Source organism: Anopheles ziemanni, chromosome X, assembly GCF_943734765.1.
Source record: "Anopheles ziemanni chromosome X, idAnoZiCoDA_A2_x.2, whole genome shotgun sequence".
In the NCBI taxonomy this organism is placed as follows: Eukaryota; Metazoa; Arthropoda; class Insecta; order Diptera; family Culicidae; genus Anopheles; species Anopheles ziemanni.
This window is the reverse complement of record NC_080707.1, coordinates 15,073,443-15,094,371: the sequence shown is the minus strand read 5'-3', so window position 1 is coordinate 15,094,371 and position 20,929 is coordinate 15,073,443. Positions and strand designations below refer to the sequence as shown.

General features: G+C 44.0%; 1 protein-coding gene across 1 annotated transcript in view; it reads left to right on the top strand.

Annotated features, from left to right (window-relative positions):
• Nucleotides 1-411: 411 nt before the first annotated feature.
• LOC131291147 (teneurin-a) overlaps nucleotides 412-20,929 on the top strand; it is a 33,701-nt gene continuing 13,183 nt past the window's right edge. Inside the window, exons 1-16 of the mRNA XM_058320338.1 lie at nucleotides 412-554; nucleotides 1,117-1,353; nucleotides 2,481-2,587; nucleotides 2,659-3,672; nucleotides 4,163-4,357; nucleotides 4,424-4,633; nucleotides 4,732-4,917; nucleotides 4,993-5,139; nucleotides 5,304-5,511; nucleotides 9,368-9,394; nucleotides 15,477-15,596; nucleotides 15,667-15,766; nucleotides 15,913-15,980; nucleotides 16,070-16,262; nucleotides 17,492-18,885; nucleotides 19,979-20,310. Coding sequence (XP_058176321.1) covers nucleotides 412-554; nucleotides 1,117-1,353; nucleotides 2,481-2,587; nucleotides 2,659-3,672; nucleotides 4,163-4,357; nucleotides 4,424-4,633; nucleotides 4,732-4,917; nucleotides 4,993-5,139; nucleotides 5,304-5,511; nucleotides 9,368-9,394; nucleotides 15,477-15,596; nucleotides 15,667-15,766; nucleotides 15,913-15,980; nucleotides 16,070-16,262; nucleotides 17,492-18,885; nucleotides 19,979-20,310 — 4,681 coding nt within the window. The remainder of the gene's footprint in view (nucleotides 555-1,116; nucleotides 1,354-2,480; nucleotides 2,588-2,658; nucleotides 3,673-4,162; nucleotides 4,358-4,423; nucleotides 4,634-4,731; nucleotides 4,918-4,992; nucleotides 5,140-5,303; nucleotides 5,512-9,367; nucleotides 9,395-15,476; nucleotides 15,597-15,666; nucleotides 15,767-15,912; nucleotides 15,981-16,069; nucleotides 16,263-17,491; nucleotides 18,886-19,978; nucleotides 20,311-20,929) is intronic.

Below are 20,929 nucleotides of genomic sequence, written 5' to 3'. Positions count from 1 at the left end.
CTCGGTGCACAACGCTAGACTCTTCTGCGGATGCGTTAGGCGGCAGCAGGCCGTAGTGGGTGCCTAGATGAGACCGCTAGAGCAGCCAACGAGAAGCGCCGCAGCCTAGAGTCCGGTGGACGGAAGGACACAAGTAAAACGTTCGACAAGCGGTCAAGCCCGTCGGTCCGACAACCTCAAAATCGTTGGTTTACCGAATTTATAGTTACCTGTAATTGAAAAACAAAAAATACAACAAGAGAGAGAGAGAGAAGGAAGGCAGCGCGAGAAGGCTTGCCGGCAGTTCCGGGGTTTGCGGACTCATCCGGTTCCGAGGACGGACGAACGGAACCCCAGCCAAGAAACGTCTCCCACCATCCCATGATTTAACGACGCCCGCAGAACGGTTCCAGCAAATCCACGGCCGCCAAGATGACGATGAAATCCATGAAATACAACGACTGCGACACCATCATGGACGGCTACAACCCAGCGCCGCCTCCGCTTCCGAGGAGGGTGCCACCGGCACGAAACATCTACGCCGAACCGTTCGCCACGGAATCAACCACGAACAGGTAGCTACATGCGTGGGATTTATCTTATCGCAATTGTATGTACAAACCAGGCTGTAGAGAGGGAGGTTCTTGTTGTAAGGAAACGATAGTTATATGCAGGTGTAATGGCAGGCGGACCCCCAGATGAAAGCACACCGGTTGGGCTTCAAAGGATCAAAGCGTCGCGTGGTTGTGAAGCGAGGTCGATATCCTTGCAGCGTCATATCCTTCGACATATTTTGCTTGCTTGGTTTGTTTTCATAGTGTATCCTGATGCCATACTCCTTGCCCTTTTTTTTATTCGTTACGCGGTGGAGTATCCTTTACGTAACGGGGTGCTGAAATAGGTCAGTCACAATAACAAGGCGGCGTTATGTTTCTTCGCATGCGGTTATGCAATTCGTCGAATAACAAAGACCCGTTTCCCCTTTCCCATCGTCCTGTCACCCTTTCGCTACCGCGTCTATGCCGCAAGCAACGGGATAGGATTTATAATAAGAAACAACAATACCTTATCGTGTCCAACCGTGATCGGGTTATTTACCGCGTGTCTGTTTGCCTCCCCCCTCCCCTCATTCGCCAGACTACAATCATCGCAACAGCTGCAACAGCAGCAGCAGCAACAGCAGCAGCAGCAGCAACAGCAGCAGCACCAATCGCAGCAGCAACCGATTCCGCAACTGACACAGTCCATGACTAATACGCACATCACGACCGGATCTCGCCTGGGCGGCTCGTCCTCCCTGGTGATGCCGGTATTTCCATTGCGAACCGGCGGAACTGCCCACACCCCTCACTACTCACCTTACTCGCCGTCAAGGTAAATTTTCGTGCTGCCACCCCACCTCCGGCACACGATTCTGCCCTCTGTTTTGCTTCTGTTTTTGCTGGGGGGTTTTTGTTCCATTCACCTTTATTGTGTTTTGTGGTCCTTATGGTACGCTTTTGCACTCTCTCGTCGCTATGGTAGTAGACGTTCTAATCCTCTAACGCTTGGCCGTAACCCAACCGACTTCAACGCCAACTTTTAGCAGCGCTTTTCCGGGCAGGGATGTTATTTTAAAATTTAGCCTTTCGTTCTCACTGTTTTGAGGTGTATTATTTTGCCGATTTACTAAAAACAAACAACAGTCTGCTGCAACCGGAAACTTTTTTATTCCTCCACAGTCGTGTTTTCTACTTATCATCAGAGGTTTTACCATAAAGAACAGAATAAAGATATCCAGGCTGAGCCGTATTAGGCATATTAAGCTAAGAACCATATGGTTCACAGCCCCATAATCGAAAAAAAATGTATCCGAGAATGTTTGTTGAATGTTTCATGCTGTGTTCAAACACTTTTCAACTTTCGAATCAAACTAAATCGGCTTCGATGGCCCCTTTTCGATATGATTGTGGCTTATGGTAAATCGAATATTTGCAAACCTCAAATTAAAAAACAACACTTTCGTAAGAGTACTAAATACATATACGACGATTGGTTTCTAAGCATTTGTGTGATGAATTTGTGGATATATTTAAGCCATTGAATAGGGTAGAAAAAAAACGATGATGGAGGAATAAAAAGTTGCTTGTCCGGATTCACGTTTCACTACAGACAATATTAGGATACTAGTTTCTTCAATAGAGGAAATAAAATTGTGCACCATGTGCACCACAATGTAATTGTTTTTGTGTTTCGCAGACACCTGACATGTTTGGCATGGCGTTATAAAAATGTTATAAGTGTAATTTAAGTTTGATCTACAAATGCTTCTGTTGGCGTGCCGCATTAACGCATGCTTACTCTTTGGGTATAGCTTATAGTTTAAGGTTTTTCCCTAATGTGCTCCTTTTTTTTCTTCCCATAACGTGTTTGAGTGTTTAACCAGCTTGTTGTGCTTGTTTTGGTATTTGTTAGTGATCGATTTTGTTATATTGATTTTTATTTACTTCTTTACGTTTTAGGTTTCGTATTGATAAGAGCTGCCAACATCGTTGTTCGTGGAAATGTTTCAGCATCGCCTTAATTTTGGTTACAATCATTTTGTCAGCCATACTGACATACTTCGCAGGTAAGCATGTGTACATTAATTGCGACATTGGAGAAAATATGTTGCTCTAACTCGGTCCGTCTGCTTTGCAGCCACAAGTTCCATGAAATCCAATCTCGACTCTGCCAACTGCATACTGGTGCAAGACGTGAAGACGGGCACGTCGGTGGACCAGGCGGGCACACCGATCGATTCGTCCAACTACGGGCTGCTGTCCGGGCCGTCGACGCTCAACCCGACCGAGGAGTCGCCCATTACGAGCACACTGGACCACAACAGCTTCTCGACGCTCGGCGGGCTGAGTGGGGGCGCGACGGGTGGCGGCAATGCGGCCCTCTCCACGTACAACCGGCGGGCGGGGCAGCAGGACCTGTCACACCAGCAGATGCAGCAGCAGACGACGCAGGTGTTCAGCTCGGTGCACCAGCAGAAGTGGCCGTCGATCGTCGAGCTGCGCGAGTTCAACGAGGTACACGCGTCGACGATCGCACCGTTCCAGTTCTGGAACGTCGAGTTCCGCAACAAGCATCCCGCGTTCATCCAGTTCAACTTCACGCTGCCGTGGGGCGCCAACTTCGCCATCTACGGGCGGCGCAACGTGGGACCAACCGTGACGCAGTACGACTTCGTGGAGTTCATCAAGGGCGGCCGGGTGGACCACAAGCTGCGCCGGAAGCGCAGCATCGGCAGCAGCTTCTTCGCGAACGACGTGCTGGACGCGAACTTTAACGCGAACGACGAAAACTCGTCCAGCTTCGAGACCGCCCGGCGCAACCGGTTCGCGTTCGAGGACCTGGCGCTCGACGAGGTCGAGAAGCACATCATCTCGAAGCGCTCCGCGGACGGCAGCTCGGCTCCGTCGTCGCTGCAGAAGATCGACCTCGAGGCGATGACGGTGAACGTGACGATACTGCAGTACCTCGACATCGGTCGCTGGTATCTGTCCGTCTACAACGACGAGCTGCTGCCGCACACGGTATCGCTGGTGGTCGGTGAGGCAGAAGGTATCCACACCGCGTGCCCCAGCGACTGCTCCGGACGTGGCTCGTGCTACCTGGGCAAGTGCGACTGCATCGATGGCTACCAGGGGAACGACTGCTCGATAAGTAAGTATGTCGAGGACAATTGGAGACGTTTAAATACACACTTCCCAAGTGATTCAGAAGATTGTAATGTGGTGGTTGATCAGAAGATTGTAAGAAATTTGTTTTGACTGGTTTTAAGTTTTTTGTGTGTGTTGGGCAAATGTTATCCAAACTGGGGAGGCATACGTTATAATTGCTCTAATTATTGAAGTTTAGAGCAGTAGCTTGTTTTTAAAGTTATGCTTCACTTTTCTGCCCAGGAAATAGTACAGTACACGGCAGACATTTTTGTTTACATTTGACAACGGGGTTTTGCTATATGATATCGACATGTTAGCCTTTTCTCCAGCGTTAATTCTAGGTACTAAATATTTGCTTTCCATAGGATGTCAAAATTGTCAAGTTGTGCTGTGTTTGGAAATTTATTTGATTTTGTAAAGAATATTGCTTCCGATTTCTGTCGAATGATTTGTTTCGGATCAAACTTTAACCCGATTCCTATTTACCACAGGTGTCTGTCCGGTACTGTGCTCCGCGCACGGCCACTACGGTGGTGGCGTTTGCCACTGTGAGGAAGGCTGGAAGGGCTCGGAGTGCGACATCCCGGTGTCCGAATGCGAAATGCCGACGTGCTCCAACCACGGCCGGTGCATCGAAGGCGACTGCCACTGCGAGCGAGGCTGGAAGGGACTGTTCTGCGAGCAGCGTACGTACTTGCCTCGAAAGCCTATCGTCGAACATCAAGATAATTAGTGTTTTATGTATACCACAGAGGACTGCATCGACCATTCGTGCTCCGGGCATGGAACGTGCGTGTCCGGCCAGTGTTTCTGCAAAGCCGGCTGGCAAGGAGACGACTGCAGCATCGTGGACCAACAGGTGTACCAGTGTCTGCCCGGCTGCTCCGACCATGGCACGTACGATCTGGATACCGGTTCCTGCATCTGCGACCGGCACTGGACGGGCCTCGATTGTTCGCAAGGTAAGCATAGGAGTTGGATTTCTTGGGCTTGATTTTGGCCCGGTTTGCACATTGTTATCCAAAGAGTGTAACATGGATTTGTTTTCCTCACGCAACAGCTGTCTGCAGCCTCGACTGTGGCCCGAACGGGATCTGCGAGAACGGTCGCTGCCGGTGCGACGACGGTTGGACCGGGAGTTTGTGCGACCAGCTGATGTGCGACCCGCGCTGCGCCGAGCACGGCCAGTGCAAGAACGGTACCTGCGTTTGCTCCCAGGGATGGAATGGACGCCACTGCACGCTGCGTAAGTTACCCCCGCAAGCCACACAAGAATTTTTCATCTCAATTCACCCGATGCGGGTTTCTTTCGCCCTTGCAGCCGGCTGTGTGAACGGATGCTCGCGCCATGGACAGTGCACGATGGAGGACGGCGAGTACAAGTGCATCTGCGTGGAAGGATGGTCCGGAAATGACTGCTCGATCGCGCTTGAGATGAGTTGCAAAGACAATATCGATAATGACAATGGTAAAAAATATTCCTCAAAGTCCGCGTAAAACATATTTGCGGACGCAGGGTCTCCAGATCCTCCCCAGGAGGACCACGTATTTTTAACTGAACCGTAGCCGTGTCCCGGTCGTAACTGTTTACCAGCCAGTCAGTAGTAATCCAACCCAATTCTGCTCTTCCAGATGGAATGACGGACTGCTCCGACAGCGAGTGCTGCGTGCATTCGAGCTGCGCGGAACATATCATGTGTCTGGCGTCGAACGACCCGGTCGAGGTGCTTCTGCGCAAGCAACCACCCTCGGTAACGGCCTCCTTCTATCAGCGCGTCAAGTTTCTGATCGAGGAAAACTCGGTGCAGTCGTACGCACACATGGATGAGTACAGTGAGAGGTAAGTGGCGAGCCGCCGATCGGGCGGCCTTTCACCTTTTCCTTTTTAGCGATCGTAGCAAACTATTGTTCTAAAGTAGGAATATATACATAATAACGATGTAGGACACAACGACGAGACGAGATGCATACATAAACACTATATAGTGTGCGTATGTATACTTGCATTTTCGCCATGTTGCGGAAATAGGAAAACACACGAAACGGGGTGTTCGTGTGGAGCTTCCGTTTCTCTTCTTGGTTCACGGTGGGTTGCACCAATAACCCACCGGAAAGCTTCCACCTATCGGGACGCAGAACCACAACCACAACACAACAAACACTGTCCAGGCTCGTAACGCAACGGATACGTTTGCTTGTGTCATCTTTGCAACTCAACGCCTCGATGACTTCGGCAGTCGAGTCCAAACCAATGGCTTGCACCTATCAGCTAAGGTCAACCGGACTAACACACAAACGTCATTGCTTTAAGTAGAGAAAATACCGAAACCGAAACCGCTACAGTTGTCCACAAAAATGCCTTTCACTCAGGCCACACACGCCAACATGTGTCCGACCGACCGGCTAACGACTAGCTCGTCCTAGGGTCGATCGATTCGCACAGAGTTTTGTACTGTTGATGCTTCCCTTTACTGTTCCAAATCTGTCCACATGCAAACCAAAAAAAATTAAAAAAAAGCAAAAGAAAAACAAACACATTTTATCCCGAGCAAAAAAAAAATATATCCCATAACAAACAACAGCAAAGAATACATATACTTCCTCCCAACATTTCCCCTTTGGCGTCCGGGCCGGGCGTCGCCGTCTTGCCCGCCCTTCCGCGTCTGCCGCCCCCGGTGCTCCTAGTGGTCGGCGGTCTGCGCTCTGCCGGACTGCCGGCGGACCGGAAGCGCGGGCAAACGGGCGGCGCCCGCCGGTGCCGAAGATTGTGTTTCGTCTAATGTTGTTCATCAAAACCTACCTTGTGTGTGTCTTTTGAAACCCTTCTTGATTGTTCATGTGTGTTTCCTTTACCCCCCAGAAAAAAAAACAACTAACAAGCAAAGTTTAAACCAACAAGCGAAAAGAAGAAAAAAAACTAATGGTTTTATTTTTGTTAATAAGAACGAAGCAAAAGTACGATGAAAAAATGGCCTAATGAGTCATACGGTAGGGTTTTTTTTGTATGTTTTCCAATGTTTTTTTTCCGTTCCGGAAGGGTTTTTTGTTTTCGTTTTATCAACGAAAGATCGAACTTATTTCAACATTCGTTTCGTTAAAAGCTTCTATTCATTATCAGTTTCGTGGTATCCTCTCGTTACCGGAGAGTTTAGTCTAATGTTTTCTCGTTTTCTTTTCCGTTAAGAACTGTTCTGTTTCTGAAACTAATCATACCCGGCGCGGTGCGTACGAAAGTATGTGACGGGCGAAGTATCATGTCATGGATGAATTAGAGAAGCTCCTCGCACTAAAACACTCCCAGGGAGTGTAAAACCAGCAGATGAAACACAAAAAGCACAAAAAAGTTATAATAATGAATAGATATAAAATGGTACACACATCACTTACCCCTTTCGGTATCGAATGTCTAAAAGTAGCATCAAAGTAAACTACTGAACTCTGATATCATTGCGTGAAGAAACACTGCCAGCCTTTTAACCCTCTTCGTTTTCCCTTTCCTGTTTCCTTCGTTTGTTGCAAAGTCTTTTGGACCGTTCCACAAACACGTTGGAGGTCTAAACTACAATTTTAAAAAGGAGTAGAGTGTGGTAAACAAGTTTTTTTCCATGCATTATGCTCGTTTTGGTTCTTATTCTTAACCTGCAATATGATTTATGGGAAATAAGAAATGTTTGTTTACGAAAACTAGTTCACTTAAAATTATCACGCCCAGTGTTTTCTTTAGTAAATTCTTTAGTAAAATCTTTCAATCGGGTATACCAGTGCATCTTTTCCTGATTGAAAATGGAATTAAAATGCATATGTTCGATTTAAAATATTGTTATTGATCGATGCATACTTCTCTGGATCACTTTTAAAACAATCGGGCTCGCTGGCCCAGAGAAAATTTGGACGTGGCATTTTCTCCAGTTTATATTTCCACTTTTCTTTGCCGAAAGCCGCTTTCGACGGGGCTGTGCTGTTACATTTATTACTCCAGTCCCGGCCATTATCACTCCCCCGGGTATGGTTAGTATTTTTTACGGTTGGTTTTATTGAACTTCGTTTTGTTTCGTTCCGTTAATTACTTTACCAGAAGTGCAAGGTTGACAACCACTGGTCCAGTTGCAGTAAACGCGATGCGAGGCTAACTTGATGATTTTCAAATGGCTCACGTGCCGCGCATATGTTGTGTTTCCTTTTTGGTTTCATTTGTTTGTTTTCTGGTGCGTCCTTCAGTTGCTTTCTTCCGAGTGGAACGCTTGAAAAAGGAGCTGGAAGGAGTCAGATTGTAGCAAAAAAAAAAAACAATCCCTCCAAACCAGCACACCGGGATATGATCGTTTTGGGTTGCTTCTTATCAACACATTACCAATTATTTCCTTCCCCTTAATATCTCGCGCTTGCAAACAACGCTGAACGGTGAACTGTTTTTCCTGGTTCAATTGGAAAGGTTGGAGTATAAAGAGATTGATGAGCAAAACAAATCAGTGTTAGGCATTCCTGTTGCTGCGGTCTCTGAGTAGCAGGATGCTCGATGGCAATGGTTTTCAGTTAAGTTCAGCTCAGTACACATCGGCAGTTGGGTAGTTAGCATTTGTTATGTTTCTGAACATAGAATTCCCGGTACAAGTAAATACAAAATCCATCCAAAAGCAACAGGCCGTTTTGCGAACGGTGGGGTTTTGAAAAAAAGAAACGAAAACAAAACAACCAAACCGAAACAAACGATAAATCGCCTCCTCCTTTCCCAAGGCAATGTTCTTTCCCATAAAACGACAGACTTGCTAGATTTAAAGAAAAAAAAAACAAGACGATAAGATGAAAAAACGTACAATCTCTTGTAAAACAAAATTGTGCACAGTGTGGTTGAAACGAATTGACATGTGTGAATGCTGAACGAATGAATGAGTTGTATCTGTCTAATGTATTGTGTTATGTGTTGTTCGATTTATTGTGATGTTATTTCTTCTGTTTACTTTTATCGATATATGTATGTTTTCATCTTTTTTGTTCTGAAACTAAACGGTCCAGTAAACCATTGCAGAGGAAAATGAAATTAGTTTATCAGGGCTTTTTATTTGTTACGGAACAATCGAAGACGAAGCTTTTTCCCGGATACTTCGGAGAGGTCCTTGAACATGTTAGCATTTGCAAATCTTGTACCTTCATTCTGATTACTTTTGTTTTGTTAAACTCTTTAAACTTATCGAAATTAACCTTTTATTAAAATATATATAAAAAGAAAAGTAATAATTTGAACAAACTCATTTAAGATTCCTATTAAATTGGTCATGAGTCGAAGTTAGTTGACATTTTCTATGGCTGTGTTACTTCCAGCATCTTGTGTTGGAAGGATATGGAAAACCAGCATTCCATGAGACAGGAGATAATAAAAGTAAAAGCAAGTCGCGGTTCGCAGATGTTATTTGAGTAGTACAAAGCTAATTGTAATAATATGAAACGAGCCGACTCACTCGACCCCGTATGTTAGCTGAATCAGTTCCATTCTTTTTTAAATAATATCTTCTTTTTTCTTTCCCAAACAAAGTAACCGCTCCGCTCTTAGTGCTTAAAGAACTAATCCATAAACTTCGTTCTCCGTTCTTTTCTATTCCCATCTTCATCCACATTGCAAAACGTCGATATTGTTCTTTGTTTTACTCTTACGTGCTCAAAACAAAAACGAAAAAATGTTCTTAATTTTTAATTAAAAGTGAGTTCTGGAACTCGTTCACACCGTGGTAAGTCTTGCAAGCTGCAGTTGCTGCTGTTCGTCTTGTTGCTGTTATAACTATTATTTCATTTCATGCTTTTCCGTTCGAAGAATGTCCAATGTCTTTTCTTTTCTCCTTTTCTTTTCCTCAAAACGAATTCAACGCCGATTTCATTCATACCATTTTGATTTGATTTCACCGGAAAATCAAGAAATCATTTTTATCTCGACTTTTTGTAATATTTCATCCATTCCACCGTTAATATATGTGTGTATTCCGTGCACATATACATATGAATATATATTATGAGATTATGTGTACTTGTTTGACTATATATGCGTAACTGTTCGTGTATATAAGCATATATAGAGCATACATAAAAGATGTATGTACACAAACAATTGTATGCATACATCTTTTATTAACAAATGGTCCATTTTATGTATGTTTCATCATAAATAACTTCCTTTTTCGTTCGTTTTATTCATCTGCCTTTTGGAAACTTCATGTTACCTTCTTACCATCACTTTTGGCTTTCGTTTCTGTGTTGTCCAGTTAGTCAATGTTTCTTTGGTTTTGCTATACGTATACTGTCCACGTGATTGACATGATTCTGAAATGAGAATGCCATGGTAGAACGAACACAAATTACTGTAATTAAACACTGGTATGATACTTTAATTTCGAGGCCGGGAATTTTCTAGCGATAGTGTAAACAAACTCACTCACATACACCCAAACACACGTACATACACAGACATACACACATACACGTATACATATAAGATAATAGTCATACTTCATACTTCTATTGAGTTTTGTCCTATTTTCTAAACTTCTACCCAGCGATATGGGATATCGTTGCGATTGTACTTACCCTCAATGCGTTACGTTGGGTTTAGAATTATGAGTGCCACATTTAAAAAAAATCTTTTAATTTTCTCTTTTCTCTTTTTTGTTTCTAAATACATCAAAGTTAGCGAACACTCGCAAGATGTTGTACTGTCGAAGAACTTTTTACTTTCCGAAGACGTGCACAACATAATTACCCCAAAAACTTTTATGATTACAAAACAGCTCTTCGCCATTTACTACGTACTTGTACATATGGATTTCGTTTTGAATTTTTCATCAATCATTATTTGGTTTTATTTGATTGGTCCTCGAGATTGACTATTCCCACTTCTGTATTAGTTGCACTTCTTTGGTTTTTTCGGAGAAAGAAAAAGAAACAGATGAAACGGAAAGGAAAGGCAAACTAAGTTAGCGTAATGAGAAAACAAGCAAAAGAAGCAAGAAAAAAAAACAACTACAACAAAACTGAAGCAAAACAAAAAAAAGCAAAAAGTATACTAGTTTAACGGTACTATTTATTAAAACGTTATAAATAGTTAAACTAGTCAGAGGCTTTTCCTACTATCCCTCCGTGTTCCCTAAATGTTGTCCTCACGATTAAAACGTTCCTCACTCCCTGTTGTCCTCGTACTTATCCTACTTCCTTATTATTGTCTGCGTCTTTTATATGTTTCTATGTATATACCCTCCATGTGCTGCGAAATTTTGGAACATTTTCACTATTTCTTTCTGATTTTCGGTGAAGAAAAAACATTGAAAGAATAAAACTAATTACACCAATAACAAACAAAAAAAAAAATACACATACAAAATAGTCTAGATATTGTCAAAACATGCTGATAACCAAATACGTAAAAATCTCTAGTAGTGTGGAATGCATAAGAAAACTGGAACTATAGAGGCAACTTGTGCGACAGCTTAGTGGTGGTGTGGTGTGTTGGACAGACCCTTCGAAAACATTGTCAAACAAAATAAAACAAAACAAAAAGATTGTACTGATTTTGCAATGCACAACTGTTCATTCGCTGTACTGGCGTATAGGTTGTTGATGTTGACAACAAACACGCTACACAGCATCATCTGTTTAACTGCGTTTTAAGCGCGTCTTTTCATTAAATGTTTTTCAGACGAAAATAGTTTCAAAATCTAGAGAATTACAAGTGTTTAAAAACGTATGTCAAACATTACTTATATAACTCATGGGGATTGTAGAATTTTATGTACCTCGTTTTTATTCGATTCCGTTTATTTTTCGTAGAACTGGAATTCCTATTTTATTCCAGGTGTATCAAAACCTTAACAAAGAACGGCAAAATGCGTGCAACGCCGTGAACAACTTTATCCCATCTAATTAGCTTCTTTTAGGACTTTATGGGTTTATGGCCTTATCACACTGGTCACTAATCGCGACACCGCGAAGTCCCTGGACTGCCAACAATTGGATTTGGCACGCAGTTTGATATAATAGTGCCTTTTTGTAGTGTTATAAGGCAGGTCATCTGGTTTTCAGCAATTTAGAACTATAATGCTGAAAGATAATAAATTAACTACTCATGTGATTGATTGCTAATAAAATCAAGAAAAATTAATCACTTTCAAATCAAGTTAAACACGCCAAAGATATGAAATTCGACAGACTGGCAGCTTTCACTCGAACGTTATTCTCGTTTGACAATCCAGTGACGCCATTGGTGACCAATGTGATAACGCAGTTGCTTCACTATACAACGTTGAATGAGATTCTCCTTTGAGGTTCTCCACATTACAGGGAAAAATGAACACAAACCACATCCTTGCATCCTTGTGTAGTTTTTAAAAGTTTAACCAATACGAAGGTCCTTTGGCAGGATAGCGTGGGCGAAAGGGGTAGGGGTGAATAAAATACGGTGTACGCAATCATTCGGTGATATCGTGAGAATACCCTTTTTCTTCTTCCATTTACACCCCACATGGTAAGTGATATGTGTACAGACTCGGCCTTCAAATTCATCAACCGTTCCGAACTGCTAACGGAACAGAAAATCAAAACAAACGAATGAATGTTATGTTTCCATGTAAATTAACAAAAATAAACAAACATAAAATCACGGTTCAATTCGTTATGACATGAGCTTTGGGTCCGGTTAGTAGAACATTTTTCGACATGTTTTATTTTCGTTTACTACGATTTTAGATGAATGCACATCATTCACAGTTAAGCTCTCAGCTTTTATTTAATCGTTCAATTGAGTTCAGATCCAGGTAAATCCGCTTAATTATAACTGTGGAAGTGACTGTGTAAACTAGCAGTCAACGCTAATTTCTATTTAACCTTTATTTGATCTCTTATTGTTTCAATAATTGTACATGTTTTGCCAGTTTTAAAATGCTATTTGTTATTCAATTTTCATTGGTTTCAAAAATTCATTTAATCCCATATTGAAGGAGTGTAAATAAAAGCTACGTTGTGTAGAGTGCTAGAAATTTTCGTCAAGTTTCGATCTGGAAATGACAAGCGAAGAACGATCAGTATATAAAAGCGAGGCGATTGCTAGAGGCGATCTCTTTTATTATCAGTAAGAAACGAAAGAAGCCATCATGGTTCAAAGTTTCTATACATTTTAGAAAACAACAACATTTTATTATCAGTTCAGAGGCGAACAGCTCAAAGCCTCTGTAATCTTCAGAATACTACTGTTATTATCAGTTGTAAATTGGTTCGTGAATAAAAAACACTTAATTTGTGGTACGATTCACTTTGTGATCAAAATTTACACTTTTTTCAAACCATTTACAACAATCACAGCAGTCTGGATGTCGTAGGTTTTTCTTTTAAGTTAATTTCCGCATGAATTTACCTATAATTATTTCATGTTTGTCCATTTTGAAGGTTGGTGCTTAAAGTTGAAGCATCTTTCTCATGATCTGTTATTTGGAGATCATGATGTTAGGTTCATTACGGTAGACCCCGTTTGTTAAGTATCAATGAAATAAACGCTAAGCTGTGCTCAAATTGGAAAGTTCATCTGTACTCATAACCAATGTTAAAACATTTCTCTATTTCAACAGAATGAACCGTATTGTTTATAAGCCGTAATCAGTTACAAAAATTTCTGAAACATTTTAGTAATGGCTCATCAACACGTTCATTTGCCCTTTCACACATATATACACAATCATTGATACCGATCTAAATTCAGCTTCCGCTAGAATCACGGAAAAACGTCGAGAGGGGATGGCCTGTATGTGGGATGACTTTAATAACTGGAGTTTAATTTCGGAAGTTTTAGCATTCCGGAGGTGCTTGGTGTGTGTGTGTTTTTTTTTTCAAATTACCGTTCGTACAAATATAGCAGAGTGACAAGTAAAGTTAGCCAAAAGCGTGGGAAACACAACCCAACCCGATGTGGTGTACAATCTTTCGAAGGGTCCGTCAATTGCCGCAAGCAAAAAACCGCCACGCGCAGCTACAACTTTCAAGTATTCCTAATTCTTAGTTTTAATGTGCATTTCAAGCGAGATAGCCTTAAACGCGCAGAGCAGACTTTGTTGCCGATCAGTTTTGCGTATCGAGTATAAGTTTGAGACACTGACCGTATTTGGGGACGAGACGGGAGACGCCACTCTAGTAACTTGGAACGCCGCAACGACGACGCTTGGTCCTGGAAGGCGAGGGTACCGTGGACCGTCCGTATGGTAGTATCCTACTTGCCTGTGGCAGGCTTTTAGATGGTGTTTACTTTGGGGATCGCAACTTGGTAGTGACATCAGTAATTCTGAAGCGGTTGACTCGATTCTTAGAAGCAATATTAGCAGAGAATCACACATTTATGTCTGAGTTGTAATGCTAATGCTTCCTAGTTACAGTTTCCCATGTATAGTAGAATCAGATATCTGATGAAACATATTGAAGCCGTGAATTCGTATCTCATCCAGAGAATGTGTAGCTAATATCAATGATTTGGATCAACAAAATAATAAGTAAACACGACAGAAGTCATAACAACTTTGTAAGAGAATGTATTAGCTACAAACAAAGCCTAACTTGAAATGGATTTATGTCTCTCTCGCTTAGCTAAAATGTCTAAGCACAAGCGTAGTGTGGATGCTACCATCACCCAAAGCGTACCCTCAGCTATTCGCAAAGAAACAAACGAACAAGCAAGCCAAAAAAAAACGCCTGTCAGATCCGTTGTGGCGTTGTTGCGTTGCAAGTACTAGACCGTTCTCTATTATTATTTTGGGTTCCGTTTCTGATTCCAGAACCAAAAGGTACACTCTATATCTATATATAAGACATATATATTTCTTCCAAACATTAAAAAGTACACATTTGATTGAAACCTTAGCTACCGTAACTATCTATTTAATCTACTTTAGCACAACCGTTACACTTTATGTTGTCCTGCTCTATTTGTTACCACCGTTCGATAAGAATGTTCCAACGTAGGCCCGGTACCGATGCGTACCGTCGCTGTTAAAAGCTCTTCCGTTGTTAATTTTTTCTCACACATCTCCTTCAGACTGTGTTTCCTCCATTGCTCACGATTTCAGTTGTCGTTAAGTTTATCGAGTTTGTGTTCCTTTCAACCTCTTCTTCAAGTTCAATCACCTCTTGCGTTTGACGTTCTGCTGCTGGCAGAACGAAACGGCCATTGGAACGTCGATCCTCGCCGATCGATTTGACTAAAAGCAAGATAGGCAGAGGCCGAACAGTCCGTGCTGTGCTGTTCACACGGGTTTCTCTTTTGTTTTTAAATTGTTTCATCTATTGGTTTGTGTTCATTTCTTCTCTCTCTCTCTCCCTCTTTCACTCTTCTCCTTTCTATTACTCACTACTTTTTTCTACTACTCGCAAGGAACGACAAAGTTAAGCAATCTCTCGTTCTCATCTCTCTTAACGTGTTATGGTTTACCTTTACTTTCCACATACACTTCATATAACGTAACCTAGTTTTAGTTGTTTTTGGATATAGTTTTGAACGTTTTATTTCCGTTTCCTTTCATTCCATAATGGATGTTCATTTCTGTTTCCTACATCCGTTGTGCTAACGCGGCGTCTTTTTCTGGCGACACTCACTGATCAACTGTTTCCTTCTACGTTCTTCCCACCCGTTCTTCTACGTTCGTGTCGCTGCTGATGCTGTTGCTTCCGATGCCTGTCCTTGTGACCGGGGGACATGGTTTTCTCCATTTTCCACAATCCCGAACTCCCACCCACCCACCCATGTACAAACACACACACACGCGCGCCGCACCCTCTCTCTCTCTGTAGCCGGGTGTCGGTGATGCGCGGACAGGTAGTCACACCGCAGGGGCTCGGCATCATCGGTATCCGCGTGTCGGTCGACCGGGACTCGCGCTTCGGTTTCACGCTGACCCGCCAGGGTGGTTGGTAAGTTCGATGCAAGACGTCATTTTGGTTTTCTCAAAGTACTAAAATCCAACTCGATGTCCTATTGCAGGTTTGATGTACTCGTCAACGGAGGTGGCGCCGTTACGCTGCAGTTCCAGCGATCGCCGTTCCGGCCTCTGACGCGGACCGTCTTCGTGCCCTGGAATCAAGTAAGCGTGACGTTAGAATGGTAGATCTACTAATCACTAGCAACAAGTTCGCGAGCCAGACTCACCGCTGAAGGAACTCCTCGGATCACATTGTCGCTTACAGCGAATTAAACAATCTCACCCTTGTTTTGCTTCTCTCTCCACAGATCGTCGTGCTGCCTCCGGTGCAGATGCAAATCAACGACAACGACGACCACGATGACATATCGTTTATGTATGAACCAAACCCATCCGAAGGATGCGAGGGCGAGCGCGGAAAAGCACGCTTTCTAACGGTTGTCCGTTTCTTTCCTGATTTTGCAGATCCATCCCGTCGAATCTGGCCTACAGCTTCCTGAGTACCTCGCACTACCGCTTCATGGAGGACACGCCGTCGCCGGTGGCCATCTGCCTGGAGCACGACCATGAGCTGCTGAGTCCGCACCTGACCAGCACCTGGATGCCGAACGGGATCGGCTCGGTGCCCGGGAAGAACTTCATCTTCGCCGAAACTCAGGTGTGTACACTCAGTCCTCCTCAGACTATTTGTGATTTCAGTTGAATACATTGGAAAATTTGCTCATTCTTACTGATTACTGAGTTACTGATTTATAATAGTTACTTACAAAACAATTAAGAACGACTCTCGCTGCTTGATATTTTCTGCTCAAATTGACACAGTTACCATTAAATTACGTTGTCAGCTTCATTTATAATTGTCCCTTCATCAAAATCACGTTTGTTGTGTTCTTATAGAAACTGGACAAACATTGAAACGACTTTCCAGAGTTATGAATGAAGTATTTCTTAACACTAGAATACATTGCTTTGGGATCTTGTAACGATGCTTTTTGGTAGTCATTTTGACCACTCTTTTTAAGACGCTATAACTTCTCTATTTTTGAAGATTTTTCTGGTTCGCAAACGTTTAGTATATGTTTTGGCTATCTTTTGGCGTTTTTATTTTTTTGTATGCACCTTTTCATCATTTCACTAGCTTCGTGTGAAACAAAACCAATGAGCTGAACGGAGTAGGGATCCCTTTCAACTTTTATTCTTTCAAAGTTTTCTAAATTAAAAAAAGGTATGCGCTAGAAAGCTAATATACTAAGCCATCTATGAAATATCATTTAATATTTTAAAGATCACAAATGACGCCACGAGTTAACCTTAAAGTGGTGGATTTTGTAATTTTCCATAGGTTGTCTCCGTCTTGTGCTTGTCCATATCCATTTGTTCCACTGTTCCTTTGTTCCTTTGTTATAATTGCAAAAATGTGACTTTATTTTTTTAACATTCGAGATATTTATGATATATTTCATTTATAGTGTACTCTTTGTTTTTGGATTTATATTATACATTTTGTAAATATAAAAGGCGAAAAGAAAACTAAAACTCGCTCTTTTTTGCTTTACACCGAGCTAGCGGAATGATGAAGAGGTGCATCGAAACCCAAAAAATATCACAATATAAAATAAGAAAAATAAACAAAAATGCGCCCCTTTACACATTAGAAACATCTTCAAAACTAGAAAACTTATAGCGTCTTACAAAGAGCGATCAAAATTACAGTCAGCAAGTAATATAGGGGTGGTCAACTTGTCAACTTGGAACTGCTCGAACAGAACAATCTAAAATAAATCATCGACAGCGAGCGAAGTATTTAATGAAAGTTACTAAAACCAAGATGGTCGTGTCGTTATCATAAACTTCATCTTATGCTGTGTTTCTCTGCTTTCCCGCCAGGTGGTGCAAGAGTCGCTGAAAATTCCCGGCTCGGAGATTCACCTGCTGTACAAGTCGTCGCAGGCGTCCGGCTACCGGTCGATCGTGCGGATGCAGCTGACGCACGACCGCATCCCGGACACGCTGACGCACGTGCACGTCGGCGTGCAGATCGAGGGCTCGCTGCACGTGAAGACGTACGAGGCGGACCCGAACCTGCGGCACATCTTCGCGTGGAACAAGCGGAACGTGTTCAAGCAGAAGGTGTACGGCATCGCGGTGGCCCGCATCTCGATCGGGTACGAGCACGCGACCTGCCGTGGCATCGTGTGGGAAACGCGCACCGTCAAGCTGCAGGGCTTCGACGTGGACATCTCGGACATCGGCGGCTGGGGCTTGGACATACACCACCACTACAACTTCCACGAGGGCATCCTGCAGAAGGGCGACGGTGCGACCATCCACCTGAAGGAGTTCCCGCGGATCGTGCGCGGGGTGCTGGGCGATGGGCAGCAGCGTACGCTCATGTGCCGCGACCACTGCAACGGGCTGTCGAAGAACGGGCAGCTGCTGACACCGGTGGCGCTTGCGTCCGGCCCCGACGGCAGTCTGTTCGTGGGCGACTTCAACCTCATCCGCCGCATCACGACCAACGGCAGCATCTTCACGATCCTGCAGCTGGACACGACGCGCGTCTCCTACCAGTACTACCTGTCGGTGTCGCCGGCCGACGGCCAGCTGTACATCTCCGACTCGGAGAAGCACAAGATCCTCAAGATCGTGTCGCTGGAGAACGTGGACGATCCGTCGTCCAACTACGACGTGATCGTGGGCAGCGGCCAGCGGTGCATTCCGGGCGACGAGCAGAACTGCGGCGACGGCGGGCCGGCCATCGATGCGCGCCTCTCGCACCCGAAGGGCCTGGCCATCGCCGCCGACCGCACGATGTACATCGCCGACGGTACCAACATCCGGGCGGTCGATCCGAAGGGCACGATCCACACGCTGATCGGGCACCACGGTCACCAGAACCGCTGGAGTCCGGTGCCGTGCCGTGGGGCAGCCCGTGCCATGCAGGTGCAGCTGCAGTGGCCAACGGCGCTCGCGCTCAACCCGCTCGACGGTTCGCTCTACTTCGTCGACGATCGGCTCGTGCTGAAGCTGACCTCCGACATGAAGGTGAAGGTGATTGCCGGCATACCGCTGCACTGCAACGAGGACCACAGCCCCAACGTCAACCGGTCGTCGACGACGCCGGTGGAGGAACCGCTCGGCACCGTGCTGGCGATGGCGTTCGGCCCCAACGGGGACCTCTACGTGGCCGACACCAACTCGAAGCGCATCAACACGATCAAGGTGATCGAATCGTCCACCGGCTTTATGAAGCAGTTCGCCGGCAAGGTTGAACATGGAAGGTAGGCAGCCTAGCTCTCTTTCAAGACTACGAGATACCAGATGTATCGTTTCATATGACTTGCAATCAGCTTATTTTTCGACTCTTGTGCTTACCAACGATGTTGCGCGGACCTAAGTACTTAATAGTGTGTTATCTGTCTTCTTCTAGTTTCATCCTAGTTATAGTTGATACAACAATCAAAGTGTTGTCACTCCATAGTTCCAGATCTTTGTTTACCTTTCGCCACTATTTTTGGAAGTTCTCAATGTACTGTTGCTTCCCCTCAAGCTCCTACGTAAAACAGTTGTTCTTTTTCGGCTGCTTCACCAATCTACTTTCAAACTCCAACATTTGGCTCTTCTTGGTACATTTTTGTAGCTTGATCTTTTTCGTTACTGCCCGAACATTATCCTTATGACAGTTTTTTCTATGAGATGAAAACGAGTAGATTCTATGAGTTGATAGCGAATTACGAACCACGAATCAACCGGTGATGCAAACGTTCCCTTTTCTTGCCCAAACTCGGCTAACTGATCCTAGACTGACTATCTTCTACAAGCATCGTGTATTTGATTGCTCTACTATTATAGCATTGAGCATTCTTTAGCATGTGCTTGTCCTCTGTCACACAAAGTGCAGGATTCATCGCACACAACACTTTATTTCGGATGTCTTGTCTTTTTTAGAGCTCATCATATCTTTCTTGGTGAACTTCTGCTCTCTTACCTCCATCTATCCTCGGATCGCATTTCCCGGTTGACTGCTCCCTTAAGTTTCACACTATTCACTGACGGCTATCCCGTATGCCTCTTTGCGGACTACTTCTGACGACTTTCCTTATTCTCTTTTTTCGGAAAACTTACTTTCTTCCAATGTAATTTCGGTTGATTTCTTACTCGAATCTGGACGGCTTTTTACTCCGTTCCGAAGACTTCGTACTCCATCCGGACGACTCTTTACGGATGAACCTCCTCTTAAGGTTTCGGGTTCCTTATTCTTTCTCCCACAACCACCTTCAATGTTTCCTTTGTTCCTTTGTTATATGATTTTCACGCCAACTTTTTACACCCAACTCACATCTATACATAACCTTGCTTGTTTCCCCCCGCCAGCCAAGACTGCGACTGTCAGAGTGGTAAGGCGGTGAGCCATTCGCGACGCAAGCCGGCCAACGGTACCAGCGGCGGCTCGGGTCAGAGCGCGTCCGGCGCATCCGAGCGTGCCGGTGGCGCACCGGAAGGGACAAACCAGTTTTGCGTCTGCCAGAACGCTAGCGAGAGCGGCAACGGTGGCAGCGGGCGGAAGGAGTACGCCGACGCCGCGTCCGTGCTCGGCTCGAGCGCCGGAGCGAACGGGGAAACCGTGCTCTCGTCCAGCATCCGCTTCCAGTCGATCTCGGCGATAGCGGTCGCACAGGATGGCGTCATCAACGTGGCCGACCAAGGTAAGTGTCACAGCCTTTATTTTACCAAACAACATATTGAATATTCCAACGAATTTTACCTTATTTTTTTAAGGCAAGAAACAGTTCCAACGATTCCTTATATAACTTATAACTTGATTGTTATTACATATCTAATGCTCATTGAGGCTTCGTATAGGTATACTACTCATATAAATATCAGCGTCTGTTTACTTTTTCAATTGTTGTATTTACTTATGTCTACTTGAAATTTACTAAAATCGCTGAACGGCACGTTTGGGAATAAGTCCATGACTCGGAGCACTGGTACACAAGGGAGTCTTCTATACTTTCAATATCTTCAGGATATCGATTGACTTTAGAATTTTCGTCACGGACATTCTTGGAAGTGCGATTAATGATTCTTGGAATCCAAATAAGCTCATGGTTTAAAACAGGTTTACCCTGGCCATTAAACGGACGAAGAGATGGTAAGAGATTCTCTTCTGGCACTTGATTATCTTCTAGATGCCCCGGTGAAGATCTTATAAGTTCCGTTAATTTCCTACTATCTCTTGGGCGTACTTGTTAAGTTCCAATGCCATAAAAAAAGAAAAGCAAAATTTTCAACTCTGTTGCTCATTTCTTAAAACTATATATA